Here is an 18381-nt window from a genome sequence, read left to right on the forward strand (position 1 = left end):
GGCCATACTACATACACTTGAAGATACACAATTTCAAAACTAAAGCATGCATTATTTCTCAATCTCACACCTCAAGGCTGGAATACTATTGTATGTCTCTATTCATGATTAATGGAATAGACAATAGTATCTATGTAATATCTATGCATTATGAACATGTTTGAATATTTCTTGCATAGTGTTTAGCATTCTTCAGTTAAAACAGCTACATAACTCTAATATATTAAGGGTTTAAACTTGTCCCCCATGTCAACACATCCCAGAAACAATCCAAGAAAAAGCAAGGTAACATCAGTGTAGAATCGATGGTTGAAGCATGGTAGTCAGACATCCAGGTGATATCAGCAAAGCTGGGTGCCTGACATCTGCAAGGTTTTCTCTGCTTTTGCTCCTTTTATGAAGATTCAAAATTTGGATTATTATTATTGGGAACCCCAAAGGGCATCGAAATACCTCTAGCCTTCTATCAGTCAATCAGACAAAGTCAAAACTCTTCCCAGTTTGAAAATTAACAACAATGAAATTCATGGCACTATCCACCATTATTGCATATGATGAGATAAGTGTTTGGAACTTTGGAGGAAAGGATCCATCACATCTTAAGTCATAATTGTTTGCAGGCATTAACCCCACAGAGTGTGAGACACGTGGGTGATAACAAATGATTGCACAAGGATGGGATAGGAATCAAGACAGTTTTGCATTTGCAAAAATACTAATATTTCTTTCCTCAAAAAATAGTTTGAAAAGAGTGTTACAAACCAATTTCTAGAAGAAGAAAGAAGAGAAAATGTTCTATGTATCAAACAAGGATTGTAATGAGTTATAAAATGCAAAGGAGACCCTTTATTCCTCAACTTAAACAAAGATGTGTGAACATTATAAGAAAACTAAAATTCTGTTCAATAAATTACATCGAGTGCATAGAAGAAAATATTGTAGGACGAATTGAGTAAAAAGTTAAAACCAGTGTCTATAAAATGTAATCAATTGAAATGTAAGCTGATTAATTTTGATTAATATTACTAGTGTATATATCTGGAAAATCTAAGCTGATTAATTTTGATTGATATTACTACAGTGTATATATCTGGAAAATCTAAAAGCTAGCCCCAAAAATAAAAAAATTTACAGCATGACACATTCTATCATTTCTTAAAGGAAGAAATCAAGCAACGGAATTAGTTAAGATTGCACCTGAAAGAATTAAAATAATGGAGTGCATTCATAACAATGATATTGTAAATCATTAAATTGTTTAAACAAAAAAAAATTGCATATGGAAATAGAACTTGCTTTTGATTCTTACCCTCAGTTCATCATAGGCCCAGAAGTACTGTGGATATTTTCCTCTGGGACCACCAAAAGCTTCCTGCCAGGAATCTAGCAGTACCAAGATCTTGTCTCTCACATTCATGTCTGCCTGAATCAAATGTAAGAACAATTTATTAGTCTTTTAAAAAAAAAAGATGAAGTGACATACACAAGATGTGGAAGCTCAACTATCCAATCCAAGTCCAATTAATTATATTAACCATAGTTTGCAGACTCAGACTTGAAAAGTACTCAGCCAGCACAAAATTTTCAACTCAGCAACTTAGAGAGTACTAAAAATTAAAATCTTTTTTTAAAACTTTTTTTTTTTTAATTCAATTACAAAATGAATTAGATTGAAAATTGACATCTCAAAAGAGAAAATGCACCAATGTTTTACTTGCATCAACAATTTTACTCGCATTTTTTTGTCTACAAAAATGTGATTGTTAAACTTGCAAAAACTTGCACAACAAAAAAAATAGTAAGTACTCGACAACTCAGAGAGTACTTGCAGACTTTGCAAACTATGAGTTAAACTTGAATAAACTAGTGTTACCCAGGGACGCGTCCCTAGTATATTTTCAGCCATCCCCATCCCGAAAATGTCTCAGAGATTTGGGGACACCTAGGGGACTTTGACTTCTACTTCTAGAACAAATTAGACTCTGACTCTAAAAGTAACGCAAGTTTGGCACTTTGACTCTCAAAGTAACGCAAATTTGGCATATGAATTCTGCTGATTCTTATATTTTAAGGTTCTATTTGTATAAGTACATGCTTTATCCATGCCTTCATATAAATATTTTAAATTTCTCTATATGTTTTAAATTTCGCTATTGTTATATAGCCATCCCCCACCATCCCCAAAATTGGCAAAAAAAATTGTCGTCCCAGAAACTCGGAGGAACAAAGGAGTAAACCATGAGATAGACGACAAAATCAATTAAAATAAAAAAATTGCAGTAAAATCATGCACAAGATAAAAGGCATTAACCACTCTTATCTGTAATGTTAAGGTTTGATTAAGATGGACGAACTTCTATTTTAAGTGATTTGTGAGATCACTGAGATACCCTAAAATATTATATCTGTCGCTTCATTTCAGCATAAATAAAGAATATTGAAGAGACGTATATATCATAGTTTAAAAATTCGGTATCAACAATATCTCGGCTGACCCAAAAAATTTGAAAATATTGGAATCGGCAAAAACTCGGCGAAGAATTTGGCAATAAATCGGTACTTTTATCGAACATTTGAAAATATACAATTTCTTAAAATATTCTTAAAAATTCATACATACACACTAAATTTGTAGAACATATAATGATTTGAGATATCTACCATATATGAAGCAAAGTTCTGAGTTAAACAATAATTCATAATTTCATAGCAATTAAAACTTAGTAGATTAACATAGTAATAGAATCATAAACCGAAAAACAAGTATAACATCAAAATATAAATAAGTTCAATACATGTAGCAATCAAACTCCATGAAAGTTTGAAATTACAACTTCTGAATACATATTAAGTTCAAGTTTCAATATCAATGAAAACAAAAAGTAGCAATCATAAATTGCGTCTACGAGTAAAACTCAAAAAAGATCATTGCTGCTAGGTGAGTAGTGTTGAAGTAGTTGCCGTAACAACATCCTCAACAGGTGCCCTAGTAGGTGCCTCACGCTCCATAGAAGCCTCCGATGGATGACCAAGCTCAGGTTCCTCCTCACGTGCTGCCACATCTGCATCCCAGTCATCTGTCTCTATCTCAAACTCAACTAGCTACTCATCTATCAATAAAGGTTCCTCCACATCCACATCTGCACCCTCACCATTAGGCAGAGCAATCCAATCTGCTGAATATGGATCAATGTCATCCAAGTCTAGTGCTGCATATGAAGCTTGCCTTTTCACCTTCTTTTCGTGCAAGAGAAGGTTGTACTTCACACAGACCAAGTCATTTAGCCGTTTTTGAGTCAACCTATTACATTTCTTTGTGTGTATGTTTTGAAAAGTACTCCAATTTCTCTCACAGCCAAAAGCACTACAAGGCTGCAATAAAATTCGGATGGCAAGCTGTCGAAGATTAGGCATTGTGGCACCATAATCTTCCCACCACAAATCTACAAGGCTTAAAAAATTCATTTATGATGTGGTATAACTTCCAATGAACTTCATGAGTGAAATAAATGGTATGATAAAAGTAAACGCATGTTCTTTTTTACCTGGCTGCAAGGTGTATCTCCTACGCTTGCAATCAAAAGAAGAAGACAATGGCCCCTCTTCCCTCTTGTAGCTCTGCAACTCATCAAGTATGACATCTCGGAGGTCCGTATCAGCAACCAATCTTCGGATACATGTGTCCAAGCCAATTTGAACCTCTACATCTACTTTAAAAGTGTTGGAGAAATAGTACTTGGGGTTCAAGAAGTAGGCAGTTGCATGAATGTGTTGGTGGAGTTGTCGATTCCACCTACGATCAATGATGTTCCATATGGGTCTATATTTGGTCTCATTTGACCTATACAAGTGTTGAATGGCCTCTTTTGCGCTATCTATAGCCTCATAATATCCCCATCCACAATTCGTAGAACCTTCACCAACGGCTCTGATACCTAGACATAATAAAACATACAAAATCAGCCAATGAAAATATTTCAAAATTAAATACTAAATCATCAATTAAGATTTGAAAACTTACTTTGAGGGTCTCCTCCATTAGCGTTTCAAAGCTACCATCAAACATAATCCTCACAATCTTCTCTACTTCAGACTTCTTGGCATAAGGACTCTCTAACCAGAAACATGCGCCTGAGGTCTAACAATGTCTCTAATATGCTTTGCAAGTTAACAAAATTAGTAGCAAAGCGTGTGACCCCTGCTCGTACAAGATCCTTACCACTAGTGTGCTCTCTCATAAGACTCAAGACCCATGTATGATTGTAGATGTACTTCGCAATATTCCTTCCATCTTCAACCACTTTCTCCACCAAGCTCAATTTCCCTAGATCCTCAAGAAGCAAGTCGAAACAATGGGCAGCACAAGGGCTCCAAAACAATGTGGGATGTCTCTCCATCAGAAGTCTAACGGCTGCCACATATGCAGCTGCATTATTAGTCACAATCTGGATGACATTAGCCACTCCCACTTCTATTACCAGCTCATCCAACATGTTACACAAATTTTCTGCATTTTACACTTGATCAAAGGCATCAACTGATTTTAGAAATACCAACTGCCCCCCTGAAGCAACTATAAAGTTGATGAGCGTCCTATTCCTACCATCAGTCCACCCATCAGATACAATAGTGCAACCTTTCTGTTCCCAAACTCTTTTTTGCTCTTCCACAAGCTGATGAATGTTTCTTACCTCGTCGTCTAACAAAGGCCCACCCACCTCATAGGGAGTTGGGGACTTGAACCCCTTACCAGACAAAGAAATGGAAGTTAACACTTGATCCCAATATGGACTACACAAAGCATTGAAGGAAAGATCATTCCGGACCCAAAATCTTGTAATTGCCACCTTTGTCTTCTCGTGCATCTCTTTGTTCCATGCAGTACCTAGTAAGTCGAGTTGAGCACCAAGAGTGTTACATGGAACCCAAAAATCTGCTAAAGACCCACTCACACTTCCCGATCCTCGTATCCAAGGCCCAGTAGAAGAACTTTCTCCACCTGTTTGTGATCCTGTTTTGTGATCCTATAGAACTAAAAGTCCCCATTGGGGCTGCCATGGTCTTGAATATCCTCTTTTTTGCTGCCTTACTTTGTGCATATTTTTGAAGGCTTGTCATAGCCTCTCTTGTAGCCTCTTTTGGACACTTGTCAAACGGTGTAATATCATTGCATGGAATCTTTGCAAGATGATATTTCAATCGTCTTATGCCTGAAGTCATACATTTAAAGCAATGGATACATTGGACATCTTTGTTTGCTCCGGGGATACCATGTTTCCATAAAGGGTCCTTTGATCTGCCACCACCAGTCATCCTATTTCAGTGACACACAAGTCCACTGTACAAGAATGAAAAATCAAATATTAGATAAGTTTGAGATAAAACATAATTTGTAACAATTTCTAAAATAGTATGAATCTAGAAAGCACAAATCACAATTAAATTTAATAGTTTAAAATTACACTACAATTATTAATATTTAATATTTAGTATTTATAATTTATTAATTAATAATAATAAAATATTAATTATATTTTAACCTAAAAAAACCATGAAGTCTTATATTGTCAACATTTGAAAAAAAAATACAAAAATTTTGTATATGGAAATGGAAGTTACCCCTTACCTGGTTGTCAATGTCGACTGGATCGATTCCCAGTCTCCACTCTCCACTATCAGCTTTCTGTCTCTGCCATAGTTCCAAGAATCACGGTGATTCATGCGATTCACGCGATTCGGCAATTCGATTCAAGCCAAACGATTTTTTGTGAATCGGTGAATCGAATCAGCGATAAAGGGTTTATGAAATAAGTTACTCACTAAATTTCAAGGGTTTTTTAAATTTTCCGATTCATGGCCGATTCGATTCCGATTCATGGCCGATTCACGATTTGATTCGGCCTTGCCGATTCCGATTCTTGTTACTTTGGTCTCTGCAAATCATTTTTTTGGTCCCCACTCAGATCAATTTTCTGGCCCCTGAATGGAAGAATCCTGTGCCCCCGACTAAAATCACAAATAATCTATGAATCTGAAATGGCGGAACGGAAGAGTGTTTAATCACGGATATTCGACTCGTAATAAGAAAGTCGTCGACAGTAGGTAGAAAGTGGTTTTAATAAAGTGAAAAAAATAAGTTTTATAATATAAATTTTATTATTATTTAATAATTTCATTAATAAGTTTTATAATATAAATTTTATTATTATTTAATAATATTTTATTAATAAGTTTTACAATATAAATTTTCTTATTATTTAATAATTTCATTAATAAGTTTTAATATTAATTTTATTATTATTTAATAATGTTTATTAAATAAGTTTTAATTATTAAATTAATTTTTAAATGAATTTATTAGTATTATTATTAATTATTAATATTTAATAATTAATAAGATAAGTAGGAGATAATTTCCACAGCTAGTCAAATTGTGATATGAATATCAGGATTTAACTGTGTGATTTTGAGTCAAACTCGATGACCCATGTTTCATGAGTAGTGATTCAACATGAATCCATCTCTCATGAGAATAAATGGAACATTTAGCACTCATTGGATCTAGGTGATGCTCACAGGGGTGAAGCACCGGGACTTCCCAGGAGGGGTGATCATGAAACATGGGTCATCGAGTTTGACTCAAAATCACACAGTTAAATCCTGATATTCATATCACAATTTGACTAGCTGTGGAAATTATCTTCTACTTATCTTATTAATTATTAAATATTAATAATCTCAATGATGAGCTTAAGGGGCTTTCTAATGAATGGTTCATAAGGCACAACACTTGGTGAAGGTTTTGCAAATGGTGTTGCAAGCTTTGGGTTTAACTATGGAGGAAACTCCGTGGTTAAGCGCGCTCAGGCTGGAGTAGTACTGGGATGGGTGACCTCCCGAAAAGTCTCGGTGCTTCACCCCTGTGAGCATCACCTAGATCCAATGAGTGCTAAGTGTTCCATTTATTCTCATGAGAGATGGATTCATGTTGAATCACTGCTCATGAAACATGTGTCATCGAGTTTGACTCAAAATCACATAGTTAAATCCTAATATTCATATCACAATTTGACTAGCTGTGGAAATTATCTCCTACTTATCAATGATGAGCTTAAGGGGCTTTCTAATGAATGGTTCATAAGGCACAACACTTGGTAAAGGTTTTGCAAATGGGGTTGCAAGCTTTGGGTTTAACTATGGAGGAAACTCCGTAGTTACGCGCGCTCAGGCTGGAGTAGTACTGGGATGGGTGACCTCCCGGGAAGTCTCGGTGCTTCACCCCTGTGAGCATCACCTAGATCCAATGAGTGCTAAGTGTTCCATTTATTCTCATGAGAGATGGATTCATGTTGAATCACTACTCATGAAACATGGGTCATCGAGTTTGACTCAAAATCACACAGTTAAATCCTGATATTCATATCACAATTTGACTAGCTGTGGAAATTATCTCCTACTTATCTTATTAATTATTAAATATTAATAATCTCAATGATGAGCTTAAGGGGCTTTCTAATGAATGGTTCATAAGGCACAACACTTGGTGAAGGTTTTGCAAATGGGGTTGCAAAATTTGGGTTTAACTATAGAGGAAACTCCGTAGTTAAGCGCGCTCAGTCTGGAGTAGTACTGGGATGGGTGACCTCTCGGGAAGTCCCGATGCTTCACCCCTGTGAGCATCACCTAGATCCAATGAGTGCTACGTGTTCCATTTATTCTCATGAGAGATGGATTCATGTTGAATCACTACTCATGAAACATGGGTCATCGAGTTTGACTCAAAATCACACAGTTAAATCCTGATATTCATATCACAATTAATAAGATGTTAAGGGGAATTTTAGATTTATTTAATTATTATTAATAAATCTGATTTTAATGAAATTGTTAATTATTTTATTTAAAATCAATGGGGATTATTTTTAATATTTTAAATAAATAATTATCCTTAGGTCATTTGGACCAATGGATTTAAGAAAAACGAATTAGGGTAATTATGTAATTATTTTTAAAACGGGTTAATTTGTAGGGGTAAACTATGAATTTCATCTACTTAAAACATACATAAAACTGGAAACTGAAACCTTACATTTAACTCAACTATATGTTTTCAAAATCAAACCAAACTATGAAACCCATAGATGGAAAACTCGTCGAGTACTTGGAGAGTTTTAAACACTCACCGAGTTTTCCAGCTCGGCGAGTTTTTGACCAATTAACTCACTGAAAAAGAAACTCGGTTGGACGGCAAAAACTCGCCAATTAGTCAGCAACTACTCTGAAAAAACTCAACGAGTTTTTGGTAAAAACTCACGTTTTACTGGCCCGCGGCCTATGACGGGTTAAAAGGGCAGAAAGTGTTTTTTTTCCTCATTCTTTCTTGTATTTGCATTGTCTAGAGCCTTAAGGTGTGGAGAGAAGAAGGTTTGAAGGCATTCTTGGCTGATTGCAAGTGATTCAAGGCAGATTTGAGTGGATTTTAGGGATTCTAACTGATTTTAGAAGACAAATTTCTTTCCAGGTATGTTCATTTTATCATAATTTGAAAACTTTTTATAGTTTTATAACAAATGTTCTTTTTTTTTTGTTATTGTTTGTAAATGTTTTCAAATCATTTAAAATCATTTTGACTCTATGTTTGAAGTTTGAACTTTGAATCATTTGAAACCCTAGCTTCTAAGTTCTAACTTTGTTTATTCATTTTTCTATACATTTATGTGTAGGGCAGCGGTCAAGCATTATAAAAAATGACAAACCCGCAAGAAGAGTGGCCACAAACACCATGCCCATCTGAATATATAGGCACTCGAGCTAAAAATGCAAGAGATAAGGCATGGCGGTATGCCTATGAAGCTCCAAATGATGTTGGGAAAGTGATATGCATTCCATGTGAGAGAATTATTTCTGGAGGCATAAACCGCCTCAAATATCACCTTGCAAGCATAAAGAAACATGACTCAAATCCTTGTCTCAAGGTAACTGATGAAGAAAAAAGATTCATCAATGTCCTACTTGCAGCTGCTGAAGAGAAAAATTTGAATAGGGAGAGGGCGAAATTAGCTATGAGGGCAGCCATAGCTGAATCTAAAGGAGCTCCTTTTGATATGCAAGAAGAAGAAGAAGCACTTGAGAACATACCAAGATCTCTTCGTGGCCCACGGATCCACAAACAAAATATCTCTTTTACTGGTTCCACTTCTTCTACATCTCCTACTTCTTCATCACCATCCACATCAGGGATAGGGGGTTATTTTGTGCCCAGGAACACACCTAGAGCACAGCCATCATTAGAGGGCACTGCATGGTTCAAGGAGGTGCATGAGCAAACTGATATTGTGGCATCTAATTTTTGGTTTTTCAACAATATCCCAATGAATGCAGCTGATAGTCCCTATTGGGTCAATATGGTGAATGCAATGACAATATCGGACAAAGGGTACAAGCCGCCTAATTGCAAGGATATGAGTGGAAGGTTAGTATTTTACTATTTAGTTATTGTAAATAATTGTGATTCACTTTAGTTCATTGTTATATTTTAAATTTTATTTGTTATAACTTATTTCCTATTTTTTACTAACACTTTATTTAATATTACACCTAAATTTTGTAGGTTGCTTGACAAAGCGGTTGGTAGGGCAACAATATTGATAGAAGACCAAAAGAAAGAGTGGAAGAAGTATGGCTGCACCATTTTATCTGATGGGTGAACAGATGGAAGAAGTAGATCCTTCATTAATTTCTTGCTTGCTTGCAAAGATGATGTGGTGTTTTGGAAATCTGTTGACGCCTCCAACAAAGTGAAAAAATGCAGCCACATTGGCTTTAATGTTGGAGAATGTTGTCATGGAGGTGGGAATAGAGAATGTGGTGCAAATAATCATAAATAATGCAGCAGCATATGTGGCAACAGGTAAATTTAATTTTTTAAGTTCGAATCAATATGAATCATGAATGTAATGCTATGGTATTCAATTTAGATTTGATGTAATTTGTAAATACTAAATATGGAAAGTTTGTATTTGTAACTAATTATTGATTTTTTGCTAATCTTTTAGGTAGAATCCTCCAAGAGAGGCATCCCACACTTTTTTGGTCATCTTGTGCAGCACATGTCCTTGACCTTCTTTTGGAGGACATAGGAAAACTTGATTGGGTGAGTCCAATTGTGGAAGATGCTAGGCGAGTCACCAAATATATCTATAATCACCCATGGGTTCTCAGTTTGATGAGAAAGGCCACTAAAGGCAAAGATTTGATGAGACCTGCAATGACAAGGTTTACAACTGTCTTCTTGACGTTGCAAAGTATTCTTGACTACATATTGGCTTTGAAACAAATGTTTGTGTGTGCTGATTGGGTTGCTTCACCTTATTCAAAGAAGCCCGAAGGAGAGGCTATGGCACGGATAGTCTTTGATGATAGTTTTTTTGCAAAGGCTAAGGAGATTGTGGAGGTGACTTCAACTTCAAGAATCAAAACATTATATTTTTAGTTTATTCAAGTTTCATTATTATTTCATAACTTACTATGTTATTAACTAATTTGTATTTTTCAATTTCAAATGTAGATGTCTCTACCCCTGGTTCTAGTCTTGCGCATATGTGATGGGTAGCAATCCCCAATGGGAGGTCTTTATGAGGCCATGGATAGGGCGAAAGAGGCTGTTAGAAGTTACTATCATGGGGACAGTCTCAAATTTGACCCCATTTGGGAAAAAATTGATAGGAGGTGGAACAATATGCTCCACCAACCCATTCATGCAGTAGGCTCCTTCCTCAACCTCAAATTCAGGTACTATGATTGTCCTTGAAGTTGGGATTTTACTAAGACTTTATTTTACTTTACTTTTTAAGGTTGTGTAGTAAGACTTGATATCATTTTCTATTTGTTTTAGAGCTGATGATTCCTACTTAGATCCTAATGGAGAGGTCATGGAAGGTCTCTCTAAATGCAGTGAGAGAATGATATCCAGTGAAGCGGAGAGAGACCTTATTCTGACCGAACAACAAATCTATGTGGAATCGAGGGGTCCTTTGTTCTCTTCTATGCTAGCAAAGAGAGCAAGATCTCCTCAAGCACCAGGTAAAGAGTCAAACTTTAAAACTTTTGCTAATTGATAAGTTGTGCTTCTGATTATCTTTTTTATTGCTTTATAACTTTTTATATTTTGTTTTGCAGATTCTTGGTGGGCAAGTTGGGGTGGCAATACCCCCAATTTAAAGAGATTTGCTCTCAAAGTCCTATCCCAACCTTGTAGCTCATCCCATTGTGAGCGCAATTGGAGCTTATTTGAGTCCAGCCAAACAAAGAAAAGAAACAGAATGACTCAAAAACGGCTTAATGACCTTGTTTATGTGCACTATAATTTTATGTTGTGCATAAAAAAGGCACAGATCTCAAAACCACCTGGTCCACTTGATCTAGATGAGATAGATCCTTATTTTGATTGGACAACACAGGAGTCAGGTCCATTGTTTACACCAAATGAGATTGTTGATTTGGAGAGGAAGGCCATGGAGGGGGATGCTGAAACTGATTTTCAGTTCACAATGGATGACACTAAGGATGAGGACGAGGAGGATGATGATTCAGGCTTAGAGGATGAGGCATTACCATTAGGAGGAGATGCATCCTCTTCCAGGACCCCGAGATAGTCGAGCGAGGGGGCACAGCCATAGAGTTCATAGTCACACAGCTCACGCCCTATCCTAGTGTGGGGCACTTCTTCTAAGACTAGACCCCCTCACTTTCCTCCTAGTGCAAGTGGAAAGAGGAAGATGTGATTGTATTGATCATTGATGTATTTAGACTTTTAGTATTTACTTCTAGTTTGACAGATTGAAACTATTTACTATTTTGCAACATGCCATGAGCATTCCGCATGAGAATGCAATTTTGTATGCATTATGCATTTATATATATCTAAACTATGCTTGTTTCTTTTGTATGGTCTTTAATTCACTTATTAAATGCATCTTCTCATTAAATTTTGCAAAATAAATGTATTTTTAATTAAATTTCAGCAATTTTTTAGGTTCTCGAGTTTTTTTTTTAAATTGCCGAGTTTTTCCCAATTAAACTTTTGGGGGGCTTGGCGAGTTTTTGCCTTTGGCGAGTTTTCCAACTATGCTACACTTTGTATCTGTATGTTGTCTATGTTTTGAAATTTGGGGTTGACTAGAGTGTTGACCAGTTTAGGACGTCTACCAGAGGCTTGGGAGTTATGTGATTGTGATTGATCTTTTTAACACAACCATGATAATGTGTTTGGTATGCTCTATGATGAGTTTGAATCTATTGTTGATATTGCTTTCCAATGTTCTTGTGAGAAGCTGAGGTGAATGTTACGACCTACTTGACTTAACCATTTTTGAGTCTCGATCAGTTATATTTGAAATGCTTTCCAGTCACTTTTATAAGACTGAGGTGTTTGTATGATTTGTTCTTGGTGATGTCATGCTATGATATATTTGACTTAACCAGTTTGAGTCTTCGGTTAGTTATTGTGGGATGCTTTCCAGTTGCTCGTAGAAAACTGATGTGTTATCGTGATTTATCTTTTGATGTTTTCCAATCACTTGTATAGGACTAAGGTGATTTTATATGATTCTTTGATTTATACTTTTATGAGCCTAGGGTAGGTTATCTATATGTAATGTCGAGAAGTGGCTTGCAATGGAAGCCGGGGGCCCTAAGTGCCTGCCAAGGTAACCCATTGTAAGTTGTTTAATAAGTGAAAACACTACACTAAATGGGAATAAAATGAACCTAATAAGAGTCTTTGTATGTTTTAGCCCATGCCTCGAGTGCTAATATAGACTAGGATGGGAGTAGAGAGAATGCTTGGTTGCGACCTTGCATCCATAGTATGTCTTGTTAGTACGAGAGGATACTAGTGGCCACATAGGGATCACTAGGGGGCCAAGGTCCTAAGAGACTGTCAGGGTGACTTTAGCGTGATTCGTGCAATGACACTTGCCCGCTTACATAGTAGGTCTCCTACATGTCTTTGTGTGCCTCTAGGTATAGATATCAATTTATCTTGGAACCCTTGAGTTAGAATACTTTTAGGATTTCCTGGACTTAGAGAGTATTTTTGATGTTTGGATTGATATCCTATTTGGGACTTGAGACTATCTCCTCAGCGCGGTGGGAGTGAGCCATTTAGGTTCCACGAAGTCAGATGGTAGTGCTTTTTACTCTTACCATTGAGCTTCGTCCGTTGATACCATGGCTGGAGTTTTCTTGTCTGCATTTCCTTTCATTCTATCTTTGTATCATTATGATGGATGGTTATATCTTATGATGAATGTTTATACCTTTTATGATGGATGGTTTCATTTATGGTATCGTACTTTGTATCATGGATCCGAGGAAGATGATGTAATCTATTTTTATAAATGTATATTCTTTTAGCCTTTCATACCCTATGACATGTACAGTGGATGATTGAGCTTTCCGAATTTTATTGCCAAGTGGCATTCGGAACAAATGTATATTATTTAAATGGACTTTGGACTTTTAATTATTCTTTCATGTGGATGTGGTATTTATTAGACTTAGTATCAATTATATTTAAACGTGATTCAACGTCTTGGGATCCTTAACAAATGTAATCTGTTATGTTAGCTTTTGTATGATTGTATGTTATTGCTTCCGCTACTTTATGTTTGACGTGTATGTTATTCTTGCTTTGTTTTTAAAAAAAAAATGTTTGGCAAACTTAGTAAAACTTAAGATTAATTCTTTTGGATCCCTTGGCGGGGCGTTACACAAATGGAGATCAATATATCAGGATTAATGAAGAAGCTTGAACTATGAAGATCTGCCGGCTACTCTGAACAGAGGAAAAGGTTGTCCATAGTGAAGGACAGTCATGTTGAGGCCAAATCAACAGATTCAGAAAAAATCTATAGTGTAGCTCTTTGCTGTATTTTCTGGGCAGATTGTGTAACAATTTTTGCATCAATCACACTCTATGATCCATCATTAGGATGTGTAACAATTTTTGCTGTATACTGTAGCTATCAACAATGGTAGCAGGCTATGAATATAAGCCATGTCCATCCCTTTTTTAACAATATTTGCACCAAAACAAGCCCTATAGAGAAAAAAATACAATTATTAAAAAGTTTTATGATCCAAGGCTTAAAATCCAAAAATATAACCCATTCAAATTCAAAACATGATAATGCTTGGACCTGAATTCTGGCTTCAACGAAAGAAGGCTCTTCTTGACATTTTGGGGCCTTCTGATCATAGTGGTTCAATGAAATTTGGTTCAAGAAAAAATAAATCTGAAATGTCCAAACTGTAGCGTGGCGAAAACTCCTTGGTTAAGAAGGGAGCTCCAGGCTAGGATGGGAATTCAGCTAATTATGCACAGATTAGATTTCCACTTTTGAGGGAAACAAAAGTGGAGTACTTCAATGGACAAAGAAATCAGCATCTTTCATATGACTGGTACTTCTACATCTAAGGAAGTTTGCATAACAAAAAAACAAGACTGCATGGGGTACTGGTACTGGTACTTAGGGTACTGGTACGGGTACAGGTATTTTTCAAAATAGGGCATGGGGGTACTTGGGCACTTTAAACTTTTTTTTAATATAATTTTATATTTATATAAAATCTGAAATTATGAGTCATGACAATGGTTTTTCAAAACAAGAACAGTCATAAAGTTTGCAAATGTAATGCACCATTTTCAGTTTCAGATTTGCAATACGTTTGTAATAATAATATATGATAAATGTTTGGATGCATAATATACAAGGCAGACTATAAGCATGAACAAGAAGATCATAAATCATATAAAAATGGCATATTGCAAATGATAAACTTCTGACCTGAACAGTAATGAGGTTTACTGTTAATCAGTATTGTATCAAAGTTTCAAACTGATTATGTATTGAATTGAGCTTGATGAACAACAAGCTGATATGCAAACAAAAATTCAAAACAAAAATCAGAAATCTTGATCAAGGTGCTTAGCTATGATGCTTTCCATTGAGTAGCCGGTACTTGGGTACGTGGGTATGCGTACCAGCGGTGTGCGTACGTGTGAACAAGAAGATCATAAATCATATAACAATGACATATTGCAAATGATAAACTTCTGACTTGAACAGTGATGAAGTTTACTGTTACTCAGTATTGTCTCAAACTTTCAAACTGATGATGTGTTTGAGCTTGATAAACAACAAGTTCATACGCAAACAAATATCAGAAATCTTAATTAAGGTGCTTTCCACTGAGTATCTGGTACTTGGGTACCTGGATATGCGTACCAGCAGTGTGGCTACATGTACCCATGGAACTTAGTAAAAAAAGCTAACGGGTGCAAATGGAACTAACAAGACTATGTAAAAATTAACAATAAAGCTTCATGATCCATGGCTTAAAATCCAAAAGAGTAACCCATTCAACTTCAAAACATGATAAGCTTGGACCCAAAGTCTGGTTTCAATGAAAGGAGACTTTTTGTGACATTTTAAATCTTCTGATCATAGTGGTTCAATAAAATTTGAATCAAGAAAGGCCAATCTGAAATGTCCAAACTGAAGTGTGGCAACAACTCCTTGATCAAGAAGGGACCTCCCAGGCTAAGATGGAAATTCAATTAATTATGCACAGACTAGCTTTCCACTTTTGAGGATGGGAGCAAAAGTGGATTACTTCAATGGACAAAGAAATCAGTAGCATTCATATGAATCATACTTCTACATCTAAGGAAGTTACCATGACAAGAAAAAGCTAATGGGTGTAAATGGATCAACAAGACTCGGTAAACATTATAAGATATTTAATGGCTAAAAGTTATATTGGTAGCCAGATGCCACAAGCATAGAGAATAAATGGATCATAAGGAAAGATTGCATCTGTTGCCAAAAGTGTCACCACAAAATACATTATTGATTTAAGTGTCCAGTTAAAATGAGATCTCCATGATGTTTATGTCAAAAATACTTTCTTTAATGAAAATTTGATTGAGGAAAGGTGTACCAAGCAGTTATCTGGCAATGCTAAGAAAAGCCAAGAGCCTTGTCTCATCCCAAAAAGATAACATTCAAGTTGAATTCCTCTAGAGCATGGTATCTTAAGATCAATGAATATTTAATTCTGGATCATTTTGATAAGTCTCTAAAAAACCCATACCAGTATATTAAGGTTGGGAAGACCAGGTGATTACAAAGTTACAATATCTGTTTTGTCGCTTGTGCATTCATTATTTGTTCATCACGGACTCTTCATTTCTCAGGCCAATATGGGAAATTGATAAAAATATTTAAACATGAAGAAATGCAACCCATTGCTGCCCCATTAAATATAGGCACTCCTTTGTCACCTAATGAGGAAAGAACATAGAGGATGGCCTTTTATAATAATAACTACTTGATGCGATTTGATTTATATGCCAGCAAAATGATGGATATTTTGTGCAAATTGATTTATTTGTAGGTAAACTACAATGGAAATTTTGTACTCTGTTGGACATATTTTCCAAATAAATGGCCAATCCCCTCATATTGAAATAGTTGCAAGGCACACTGCAATAAGTCCTGCGGTATGTCAACAAGGAAGACTCTAGACTTGAGGGGTTCTCATTAAGACTGAGCAAGCGGCAAACTAAAGTTAGAAGCAACTCAATACCACTTTTTCATTGATTGAACAGAGTCCAAGACTGCAGCTGAAATAGAAAATAATACCATAACCACAATAATCATACTCAGAATCAAACTAGAGTCAGTGAAATAACAAGGGAAAGAATGTAAGGAGTACTAAAGGAAATTTTGAGCAATGCTCAGAAAAAGCTCAATTTACATAAAGAAAGTAGATAAGATAAGATAATTTTATTAAAGTCTGCAGGAGACCATAAATAGGGCCTAAGGGACTGCTAGAACACAACGAGAGAAGCCAGCCAACAATGGGAACATCAAATGGTGCCTGGGTGAAATTGGAACAAACTACAAACAAGAGATGGAGGCTGCTGCCAGCAACAAGCTAGACGTGCCCCGCAGCGAGAAGAAATCCAGAACTGAAGGATACGACCCAGGGTGAGAGGAAGCCCTGTACGGCTGCAGAGAGCCACTGGAAGTGGAGAGCTGCTGCCACATGTAACTCCTGAAAGGCCTTGCAAAAGAAGAGATTTATTCATAATTATTTATTTGGCCTATAACACTTCTGAAACTATTGATTTGACTCAAAAACTTAAAAGTCAAACGAACAGCAGCATTAACTGTCTGAGACACACTGTCTTGAGTGACAATACCTTTTACTCATTTTTTATTTTTCTGATTGCTCACTGTGTTGAGACAATTTCTAAGAGGTCTTGGTTGTGAAGAATAAAATCTGAACAAAATTGTTGTGATAATGAAAACATTCTAACAATTGCCAAAAATCTTGTGTTCCATGACCACAAGAAGGTCTAATGGGTTACTGTCAAAGTGGGTTGATTTTGTACCAATATTAGAATAAAGGAAAAATAATTTCATCAAGCATCATGACTGTGAGACATTTGAATATATCTGATGCAAGCATGGGTAAGGTTCAACCAAGAAAAGAGTGAGGCAAAGTTTTTGAAATATAGTTTTATTCTTTTTGTCTTGATGAGAGATAATGCGAGTCCTCAACATTGCATTGTGAACCTAACCATTTAGGTCATCTTAGATATGGATCACCTATTTCTTGCATAAGTGGAAACGGTATCCTGCAAATGGATGTGTACAAATTTATGCAATTGCACTAATAGAAGTGCAAATGGATATGTATACAACTTTATGCAATCACACTAATAGAAGTTACCACTTCCACTAATGCAAGAAATAGGTGATCCGTACCTAGACCTAAATGGTTAGGTTCACAATGCAATGTTGAGGATCACATTATCTCTTATCAAGACAAAAAGAATAAAACAATATTTCAAAAACTTTGCCCCACTCTTTTCTTGGTTGAACCTTACCCATGTTTGCATCAGACATTCAAATGTCTCACAATCAAGATGCTTCATGAAATTATTTTTCTTTTATTCTAATATTGGATGTGTAAAAATTTATGCAATTGCACTAATAGGAGTTAATAAAATTGATAGATTGATTATTTTCTGTCCTTATTTGGCTGTGTATGCCTTGCTTAAATTTTATTTCCTGATTTGAAACTGCCTGTCAGAGTTTAGTTTACAACAGATTAAATGTACCGTATGTTATGCAAAATGCACCTCTCCTAATCATAAGAATCGACTGAAAAATGCATGAGAATAGAAAAGTATGGTTTGGAACTGCATGTCAGAGTTTAGTTTGCAACAGATTAAGTGTACCTTATGTTATGCAAGATGCACCTCTCCTAATCATTAGAATCAACTGAAAAATGCATGAGAATAGA

The 18381-nt window shown here is 35.8% G+C and overlaps 2 protein-coding genes across 3 annotated transcripts in view; both read right to left on the reverse strand.

Moving 5' to 3' along the window:
• The window catches only part of LOC149550423 (TOM1-like protein 6), an 81545-nt gene that overhangs the window by 18917 nt on the left and 44247 nt on the right, over positions 1-18381 (reverse strand). For both annotated transcript variants that reach the window (XM_089793453.1, XM_089793454.1), the window contains exon 5: positions 1310-1423. In XM_089793453.1, the coding sequence (XP_089649579.1) occupies positions 1310-1423 (114 nt within the window). The remainder of the gene's footprint in view (positions 1-1309; positions 1424-18381) is intronic.
• Positions 1653-4493, reverse strand: LOC149550424 (uncharacterized). The gene is made up of 3 exons (XM_089793686.1): positions 4220-4493; positions 3546-3935; positions 1653-3443 (listed from the first exon to the last, which is right to left on the reverse strand). The coding sequence occupies exons 1-3, from the start codon at positions 4491-4493 to the stop codon at positions 3103-3105; spliced, it is 1005 nt and encodes a 334-aa protein (XP_089649812.1). The 3' UTR covers positions 1653-3102.

Source organism: Cupressus sempervirens, chromosome 7 (assembly GCF_028749045.1).
Source record: "Cupressus sempervirens isolate cs-2001-9-10 chromosome 7, ASM2874904v1, whole genome shotgun sequence".
Classification (NCBI taxonomy): Eukaryota; Viridiplantae; Streptophyta; class Pinopsida; order Cupressales; family Cupressaceae; genus Cupressus; species Cupressus sempervirens.